General features: G+C 37.7%; 2 protein-coding genes across 3 annotated transcripts in view; one reads left to right on the top strand and one right to left on the bottom strand.

Moving 5' to 3' along the window:
• Positions 1–5,492, top strand: part of LOC144964294 (glucagon-like peptide 1 receptor) — a gene marked incomplete in the record, with an annotated part of 157,816 nt that extends 152,324 nt beyond the window's left edge. The window contains 2 exon segments of the mRNA XM_078898387.1: positions 2,378–2,419; positions 4,112–5,492. Coding sequence (XP_078754513.1) covers positions 2,378–2,419; positions 4,112–4,789 — 720 coding nt within the window.
• Positions 5,493–9,286: 3,794 nt separating this feature from the next.
• Positions 9,287–10,518, bottom strand: part of LOC144964293 (galactose-3-O-sulfotransferase 2-like) — a 9,590-nt gene continuing 8,358 nt past the window's right edge. For both annotated transcript variants that reach the window (XM_078898385.1, XM_078898386.1), the window contains one exon: positions 9,287–10,518. This exon is cut by the window's right edge and continues 1,266 nt beyond it. In XM_078898385.1, coding sequence (XP_078754511.1) covers positions 10,464–10,518 — 55 coding nt within the window. In that variant the 3' untranslated portion in view covers positions 9,287–10,463.

Below are 10,518 nucleotides of genomic sequence, written 5' to 3'. Positions count from 1 at the left end.
TGTGAGTAATTCTCACGAAAGTGTATTATCCAGACTATAGATAGTATGCAGATGACGTCACTCAGGCCTTTGTTATTGTTTTTGCCATCCGCGTTTGTCAGTTGTTCTCACTAAACTGTATTAACCAGACTATAAAAGTTCATGGTAACACAGAGTTTGTGTGTTGGTCCGTTATACTTCCGGATGGCAATGTTGTGAACTCCTTGGCCAAGCGCATTCTATCTATAGATAGTAAGCGCTTGGCTAATAAGCTCATAACATTGCCATCCGGAAGTATAACGGACCAACACACAAAACTGTGTGTATCCATGAACGTTTATAGTCGGGTTAATACAGTTCAGTGAGCATTAGTCATAAACGCGGATGGCAAAAAAAAACAATAACAAAGACTTGAGTGACGTCATCTTCGAACTATCTATAAAAGTACATGGTTACACAGAGTTTTGTGTGTTGGTCCGATATAATTCAGAATGTCAAATTTGTGAGCTTCTTAGCCAAGCGCATATTATCTGTATAAACTTAAAAGGTTGTTTTGAATGATGGTCGACTTCATCTGGCGGATTGAAACTGTTATTAATATAATCGATGACACTTTGATAAACACAATAATTTATATTAATAAAACCAGAAAGAGTACATATTATGTGTATTTGTGTGGGTGAGTGTCATCTAATTGAATAACCAAATTGCTCTCTGCTATGAAAATTAGCCAGTTCGTTAAACATTTCTTTCCGCCTTATACTTGACGTCACAATTTTTTAGATTTAGACCGACTTTGCAATGCCCATATAATTTTTATAATCAGTTTTCTTTGATCCCTAATATTTACGACGCTATTATAAACCGGAAACTGTGAAGCGGGATATTAGGGTTACCAATTTAGCGTTTTTATTCCAAAATTCCAAAAACAACAACTTGGCGGTTTTTTTAAGCCTTTTGGCACGGATAAAATGGTTTGATATTTTCATATTTTCGCTTTTAGCATTAGACTTAACAACTCTTCGTTTACCTATTTGACATACAAATACGAAATAACAACGCCATTTTTATTAGTTTTTATTTTCATACCTAAACAAGCAATTTTAATTTCTTTTTTGTCTTTATTTTGTTAAAAAAATTTTGATTACCTTTATTGAATGACTGCGGTAGAGAAAGGGACAGATTTGGTAGGAAATAACAAACATGAGAGTGATTAATTTTTCATCGAAGATACAGAGCGTTGGTTTGCTAGTAGAAGATGTAATAGGAAACAATGCCCAACGTAATTGTGTTGTTATAGAAATGAACATGTATGAGTACCTACTATATAAAAATAGACACACACACACGCACACACACACACACACGCACACCAAACACAAACACAAACACACACACACACACACAGAAAGACAGAGAGAGAGAGAGAGAGAGAGAGAAAGATAGATAGAGAGAGAGAGAGTGATAGAGAGAGAGGAGAGAGAGATAGAGAGAGAGAGAAAGAGAAAGAGAGAGAGCGAGAGAGAGAGAGAGAGAGAGAGAGAGAGAGAGAGAGAGAGAGAGAGAGAGCTTCCCTGGATTTTCACCTGCAGTGTGCGTTTATTAAGATGCGCGATATAAATTCATGTGCGGGTCTAGTGATATGAACACTCGCCTTCGGATCGAAAGTGCCGGAGTTCTAGTCCCGCTGGCCGCTGACGTATTTGTGGTTAATATGACAATGATAAAAAGAGATTTGGGTATTATCAAGGGGGACAAACATTAAAATATTATATGTAATGTTTATCTTCGCAGTTGCTTCCCTTGATAAATACGAGTTTGTCGCAATACGATTGGCAGAATGCGAAATAATTAATAATATGTGTTTTTACCTACGTAGAACTATCTGGGATGTGGGAATGATGACTACGATGCACGATGATATGATGTCGTTTTTTAAAGATTTTACCAGTAAATATAAAAGTATTGTTTTGAATATCCGTATTTTATAGAATACAACACAAAACCAAAAAAGAGCTGAATTAGACCAATGGTGTGGCCTTTGGTTCCGTCAGTGAAAAAAAAAAAGCAACAAACAACTGATAAATGCATTAGTAAGATATAAAGGACAGGTTTCAATATTGTCACCTTTGGTGCCTTATCACAGTGATAAAAAACGGATATATGCATGAGTATTCGCGAAGTCCCAGGTTTGAGTGTTTTTGCTAAGAGGAGGGTCATTTGAATCGATCGATATTTGAAGGACGAGTTTTCTGACCAAATATTTAAATATGGGTTTTTTTTCCAGCAAAGTACTTTCCGCCAGATCTAGCCTAAATATATAAGTAACTAATAAAGACATTTTGCGAAGAGCTGCCTTTATATTCAATTATTGTATCATTCTTTTTTTCTTCTCCAGGGTATAGTGGTTGCCTTTCTCTTTTGCTTCCTAAATGAAGAGGTATGTAAAAAGGTTTTACAAATACGATTCAATAGTCCGATGTCGCACCGCATGGCAACGGCGGCCATCTTGGTTCTAAACAAAGAAAATCATTACTTTCTATTTTTCATGCTGGCTAGAACTTTTTATATGCCTTGTGATCAAAATGTGTAAAAGTCAAAACATTATCAAATTTTTAATGTGTTTTTTTCCCTATGGATACCCTTTATGCTCGCCGGAGAAATATTTCATACGGGCGTCCGCCATTGTTCCGATAGTTTAGAGCCAGTGTTACTAAGTTACCATGCGTCATTAGGAAGCAATTTGACGTTACGACTGTTGAAGAGTTTTGGGAATGAGATTAGCGGAAGAGTAGCGTCCCTTGATTTGACTTCACCTTACAGAGAGTGCGTCAAAATGGTTTTGCGCATGCGTCTCTCTCGTCCTCGCTTTCGGTGAAGTGTCTCATGCCGCACAACCAACATGGCGTTCTCTCTCTCTCTAATAACTTTTCCGCTCGTGACTTCCAATCAAGGGACGCTACTCTTCCGCTAATCTCATTCCCTATAAGTTAAAAAAGAAATCCCTTTACTCATCCTACAGGGGAAATTTGTCTCTTGGGTCTATTCAAGGCGAGCTGCAATAACCCAGGCGTCAGCCGCAGTGCAGCGCCACAAATTGCGCTAGGGAGAGGTGACTTGCTCAAGGCCACACAGCGCAGCAGCGAGTAATCGAACTCGGTACCTTTCGGGTACGAAGCAAAGACCGTAAGGGTGAACCACCTAGCCCCCTAATAGTCAGTAGCACACCAACAATGTATTAAACTGATTCAAAAATTATTAAAATATATGCAAATTAAGAAAATAGGGAGCAGGCACCTGTCTAAAATAAAGATCTGAATAACTGTGTAGGAAAGGTGTCAGACAAAGCAAGAAAGAAAAATACAAGAAAAAAAAACCATCCCAAAAAGCCAGTCTACCTCAACCGAGGATCGAACCTCGGACCATCCGATAACCGGTCAGACGTGCACGTCCTCTCAATCATGAATCATAAATCGATATGTCCTGTGTATTTTTTTCTATTTGTGGGGCTATGTGGTCAAGATGTATGACACTTGCTTTTGAACTGGAAGGTCATGGATGCGAGTCCCGCTCTAAGCGACGCATAGTTGATTCCTTGGAAAAGGCTCTTTACTCACATTGTGTCACATTGCTCTGGTGTGATATGAGCACCTGACCGTTAACAGCGTTGTCTCTGTCCCTATCGGGGAAAAAATGTAATATCGCCTAATGGGCGTCATGTTTCATCCTTCATGTTAATTAATTATGATGGCTAGGACCCCATGTAAAAGCGCTTAAAGCACGTTAAGGGGATAAGATACTAGGGAGCAGGCATCGGTGTAAGATAAAGATCTGAACAAGTGTGTAGGAAACGTGTCAGACAAAGCAATAACGATAAATACAAGAAAAAATACACATCCCAAAAAACACTTCATGTATGGTAGCAGGACTGACCGGTAATCAGACGGTCTGAGGTTCGATCCCCAATTGAGGTAGACTGATTTTATTGCTGTTTGCTAGGGTTTCCTTGTAAAGGGCCTTCTTCGAGCACGTTTAGTGAATATTTCTCGATATAAAGTTTTGGAATGAAGAATACATACACCCAACGTAAAAATCGTCTTTTAAGTTGTTTTTTAAAAATAATTTATTACAGGTCCGTTTGGAGGTGAAAAAGAAATGGAATCGACACATGCTTAGTAGGAGATACAGCTCTTCATCGAGGCGATCATCGCATGCTTTCTCTACGTCTTCCTTTATTCTACGAGAGCGATTCAGCTTATCCCATACAGGCTCCCCCGTCAACGACAACAACGGCAAGAACCACTTAACGAACTTAGATCGACCGATCTTCGACAACTCCGGAGATAAAATTGAAACAAAACCGATCCCAAGAGTGCCAAGCGAATCAAAAGTGACTTTTAACCTCCTTAATAATATAGAGCACCAAAATGGCTCGCCTTTGCCAAAAGAATACAAACCGCGGAATAATATTATTAAAAAAGAAACTGTGCCGACTGTAACAGAAGACAGTGAAAACCATAGTTATCCACCGCTGTGCGATGAAGACTTAGGTGTGGAATTTGAGCTATTGATTCCAGAGAAGGGACTTGAGGATGATAATCTTATTCAGGAATCCTGTTCTTTGAGTTTATCGAATACGGACGATTCTAGGAATAAGTATAACGGCGTTGCTCAGAAGTCTTTGACGCGTTCACACAGTAGCTCTCCCGCAATCTCTCCTACATCTAATACATTTCCTTCCTCGAATGGATTGAGTTTAGTGAAGGACCCCACATATCTTTTACAACAAATGAAAGCAAAGGACATTTAAGTTATACCGACAACAATAGAGAGATTTATTAAATCATATGTATCACGCATCACGTAGTATCACGTATCACGAATCTATCACATGAGCATTATCATTATACGTAAATATAATGTCGCGATGCAATTTTTTGAGTTGATGTCACAATGTAAACATTTCCATGACCCATATAAAAAATCGCAAAGCTGCACTATCTACTTTACGTATAATGAGAATGATCATGTGATAGATACGTGATGCATGATCCGTGACGCGTGATTTGTGTGATCTGCTAAACGTTTCAATTATATATTATGAAAAGACTATCCGTCCATTTTATGTTCCGTTATTTTTTAGTTATTTGTTTTTTCAGTTTGCTATCGATTACATCACGTTATCAATTTAAGATTTTTTGTTATTTTGTCTCATTATGCTATTGAATGTGACTGTGCAATGGCAATTATATTGTAATAAATCAATAATAATTCATCATTTCATGCTGGAATGTTAAAAAAAACAATGAATTACATATAATATTTTATTTCTAGTTTAAAGTTCATCATAGAACACGAAAATGAAGACTGATACATTTGTTGTCTGTGCTATGTGTGATTGTGTCAAGCCAAAAGTGAAATCACATTTTTTTCCAAATGCTCATATCATTGCAATAACTGGTAAAATTATTATATAATTCTTTAGTAAATGAAACCATAAAATATCAACAAAACTGATGGTTGTTATTGTTATATTTTGTGCTAGATGGGCATGATCTATATCCATGCGCTCGAGGTCATTGGTCACATTGCAAAATGTGCTCCAAGTGACCCACTTAGTGAAAAGTGTTCACAGTTTTTAAATATCTAACATCACGATTGGTCATTTTATTCAGCTTGACACAACTTTCATAAACAAAGCAGCGTGTTTACATTTGTTAAGATATTATATCCAATAGTTGGACAGCAACAAATCATGTGATTGATGACCTGGTTGGACGAAAACATGAATATAGATCGCTCCCATTTCACGAAACTCTCTAGATTGCGTGTACTTGAAAAATGTTCAAAGTGATACTAAACTGCTAGAAGCTGTGGACTGTAAAAAGTAATAAACAAAAATGAATTTAACAGCTTTACAAATGAACAAAATACCAAACATGGAACGTTTCGGGCTCAAACCCCTTCTTCGGCCAACAAGAAGAAGGGTTTTGAGCCCGAAACGTGCCGTGTTTGGAAGTTTTTTTGAAGCTGTTATATTGATTTTGATATATGTTGTTGTTCTTCAAACTGAGTCGAGCGAGATGACATGCCGATTGTGTTGTGCATTAGAAAAATACAATGAGCAAAAGATATATTAAGCATAAAGATCGTCGACATTGTACTGGAAAAAATATTAAGAAGATTGTAACACGTGTCATTGCTCTCCCCAACATGCTTACAGAAGATAATAACTTATAATGGCTTTAGCGCAGCCTCAACTTGAGCTTTTATATAGCGCAATATCCACTAAACGTGCTCAAAGCGCTTTACAAGGGGTCCCTAACCAACAACATCACGTAACATGTAGAACGCCTGTTAGACGATATTATAATTTTTTTCGGACAAAGACAACGCTGTTAACGACCAGGTACTCATGTTATACCTGAGTACGGTGAGAGAATGTGCGTAAAGAGCCTTTTTCGAGGGCTCAACTATGCGCCGAGCGAGGCTCGAACCCAGGACTTTCCTATCCGAAAGCGAGTGTCATACCACTAGACAACATAACCCCACCGGCCTTGAGTGTAGGTTTAAAGTATTGGCTGTTCTGCATGTTAACTCTATTATTAGACAATCATTCACTGATTCAAACATTTTCAAGTATTCAAAGACTGGAACGCTCTTCCCGAATCATGAACACAACAGATTTAGACACCTTCAAGCGAAGAGTCTCAAACAATGAATGCCACATTGGCCATCTCCCTCGGCCCTCGAATACAAGTACTCAGAATAGGATTCAATAGTCTGATGTCACGTCCGTCCAGCAACCAGCAGTATGGTTCTAAACAAAGAAAATTGGTATTTTTTCTTCTTCATACTGGCTAGAACTTTTTAACATGTCATGTGGATCAGGATGTATAAAAGTCAAAACATGATCAAATTTATAACGTTTTTCTCCTCTGGTTACACTTTTAGGCTCGTCGGAGAAGTATTTCATAAGGGCGTCGTCGTTCCGATAGTTTAGAACCAGTTACTAAGTTACTATATGCGTCATTACGAGGGAAGTGACGTCACGACTGTTGACTCCTATTGACTCAGACTTCAAATAACGTTCAGATTCAGATGGACATAAATTGAGCAAGATGCATTGTGCTAAGCAACGCGATCAAGGTAGATGAGTATGTGGTAAGGAGATCAGTTCGTAGAAAGCGCTACTCTTAGTGTTCGGTCGTGTTACATACGAGACATTTACTATTACTCCACAACGCTGAGCAAAACGTTACAAAATAATTTGTCAACTCTTATGTTACTCAACAGGCCTCAATAAGCTCCAACATTGACCCAACTGAACATCAACCTGTGCGGTTATTTGGTCTAGTGGGATGGCACTGGCTTTCGAAATGGAAGGTCCTGGGTTCGAGCCTCGCTCGGCGTATTGTTGAGTCATTGGCAAAAGGCTCTTAACTCACATTCTGTCACCACACTTAGGTGTAAAATGAGTACCTGGCCGTTAACAGCGTTTTCTGTCGGAAAAAAAATGTAACACCGCCTAATGGTAAGTGTTACTGTTGGCCTGTGACCCCTTGTAAAGCACTTTGAGCACGTTTAGGGGATATTGTGCTCTATAAAAGCTCAATAAAAAAAATTGAAGCATCATTTGAAACCAAATTTATTATAGGACATTGGTACAGGTTTGCAGTTATTTATATTGAACGTTGTATTGACCATCTGATATCAAGGCAGGACGTATATTTTGAATCTGTCTTTACTCCGAGTTCTTAAAATTTTACTATAGTAGTTTTGCATATATGCACGGGTAACAGGAACATGGGACGCCCAAAGACAAGATGTAGGGATAAGGTTGAGGACGATATTGAAAGAACTGGGTCTGGAGGAAAATGATACTCTGAACCGAGATGCATGGAGATTGGTATTCATTATGGCAACCCTGCAAAATGCGGGATAAGCTGAAAGGAGGAGAAGAAGAAGTTTTGCAAATACAGCAATCATTTGTGGCCCACCCCCTCAAAATGGTATAATTTTGAGTTGAAACGGATGCCAAAACTTGTTGTTTTTAATTTAAAAGGACTAGAAGTGTGAGGTTTTAAATAATGGGCGATTCAGCAAGCACTTGCGGGCACCGATGGCTCAGTTGATAGAGCACTCGCTTTACAATCACAGGGACCGAGATCAATGCTGGGTGAAGTCGAGATTTTTTTCTGATCCACTGTTCACCTTGAATTGTTGGGTAGTTGGTCTGTCTGATTTGACGGAGCGTACTTCGAGATAGACTAGCGTCCAATCCAGAGGGTAGCAAACAATTGCTACAAATCAATTAGAAAAATCACTTTTGTCAACACATGACGGCTTTTTGCCATTATCATCATTCATCGTTGTTATTATTTTTTGCCATCCACGTTTATGAGTAATTCTCACTAAACTGTATTAGCCAGACTATAAACGTCCAAGATTACATATTTTGTGTGTTGGTCCCTTATATTTCCGGATGGCAATGTTGTGAGTCTCTTAACCAAGCGCACACTATCTTTTGAACGGGAGAGATAAGGTTTGATAAAACTGAAGGGAAGTAAGACGCGATTGTTGCTCAGCTGACAGTTTATATCGTTGTTACTTCCCCTGTTGATTACGGATTAACACTGTTGTCTTATAACCCAATTTCGTATGGGCTCATTATTGCAATGGAAATCTTTAAAAATGACGCTAAATATTATCTATTATAACACTGTTAAACTAGGCCCATAAGTGGGTTCAGATGACAGACCTATATATGTACACGTTGGTTCTAGGCTATATTTAAATCAAGAGTTCGAATGTTCGATTTTATGGTTACATAATGTCAAAAATTAAGTGAATTTGTAGGTTTTATATTTCGGTACAGCCAATAATAATAATAATAATAATAATAATAATAATAATAATAATAATAATAATAATAATAATAATAATAATAATAATAATAATAATAATAATAATAATAATAATAATAATAATCATCATCATCATCATCATCATCATCGTCATCATCATCATCATCATCATCATCATCATCATCATCATCATCATTAGTAGGACGAAACACGTCTGCTGAAAGTAGGCGATATTATATTAATTTTTTCAACAAGAGACAACGCTGTTATCGGTCAGGTTCTCATTTTACACTTAAGTGTGGATGAAAATGAAATGGGAGTAAAGAGCATTTTCCAAAGAGTATACTTGTCCTAAAGCCGGATTCGAACCAACCACCTACCGGTCAGAAACCGAGTATCAAACTTGAAAACCACAAAACCGAAAAAAAAAAAACAATCTACATGGTCAATAAATCTTTAATAATAACATTTTAAAAATAAAATACATTTTGAATTTTTTAAAAAGTTGAGCTTATTTATAAAGCAATATCCACTAAACGTGCTCAAATCGCTTTAAAAGCGGTCCCTGAACAACAGCAGCACTAACATGTAGGACGAGACATGACGCCTGTTAGGCGATATTACAATTTTTTTTTCCGACAAAGACAACCCTGTTAACGGCCAGGTCCTCATTTTACACATGAGTACGGTGAAAGATTGTGAGTAAAGAGGCTTTTCCAAGGACTCAACTATTCGCCGAACAAGGCTCGAACCCAGGACATGCCGATCCCAAAGCGAGTGTCATACCACAAGACCACATAGCCGCCAGACTGATCAACAGACTTATAAAACATAATGTTGCTCTTTCATGGAAAAACACGTATTTAATTTGTTATTTTTTTAAACCAGAAATCTAGTCCTTTAAATTATATTGATCAATTAAAATGAGCCTCAATTTGGCAGAGAATCTCAAATATGGGTCTTCACGAAGTCCCAAGTTTGAGAGTTTTTTTAAAATCAAGATGAGAGTCATTTTAATCAAATGATATTTGAAGGACGAGTTTTCTAGCGAAAATTACAAATACGTGTTTTTAGAGTGCGGCAGAATGCACCATATTATACAACATTGAAGAGAATGGCATTCACGCTCGATTTTGATCGGCTAAAGCTGTAAACTGAGTGCATTCATTTTCGTTTCCGTTCGGTTCCAGTTCGTGAATAACACCAGTGTGTCATAGACGCTATACATTTCTGTAATTTGCTCACAACAGATGCATTGAAACATACCAGTACATCCAAACGATGTGTATCCTAAAACGTTTAAATTTCAATTCATATATTTATTTCGTGAGAATCAATGATCCAAAAGGTGTTCTAAAAACAATAAGAAAGTGACTGCATGTGTTGTTTCACTTGCTGGTAGAAAACTGGAAGACGTTTTAATTCCCAGATGAAACGTTTGCGTTCGGTTCCTGTTCGGTTCGGCAACTGAAAACGAGAGGCGTCACTCACTTTGCTATGATAAAACAAGAGACCGCCTGAGAGAAAAGGTCAAAATGATAGCAAAACGAACCTGAAAGGAAAATGAATGCACTCGGTTTACAGCCTAACCGTGGTAAGATATTCAGACTTCAAGCACTACACAAGCGATGCGATGTTCATATTCTCTATCTGTTGACTTTTCATCAATTCT

This window comes from Berghia stephanieae, chromosome 2 (assembly GCF_034508935.2).
Source record: "Berghia stephanieae isolate SIO BIC M18660-M18661 chromosome 2, UCSD_Bste_1.3, whole genome shotgun sequence".
NCBI classification, from domain to species: domain Eukaryota; kingdom Metazoa; phylum Mollusca; class Gastropoda; order Nudibranchia; family Aeolidiidae; genus Berghia; species Berghia stephanieae.
The sequence above is the reverse complement of the archived record's forward strand: the minus strand, read 5'-3'. Positions and strand labels throughout refer to the sequence as shown.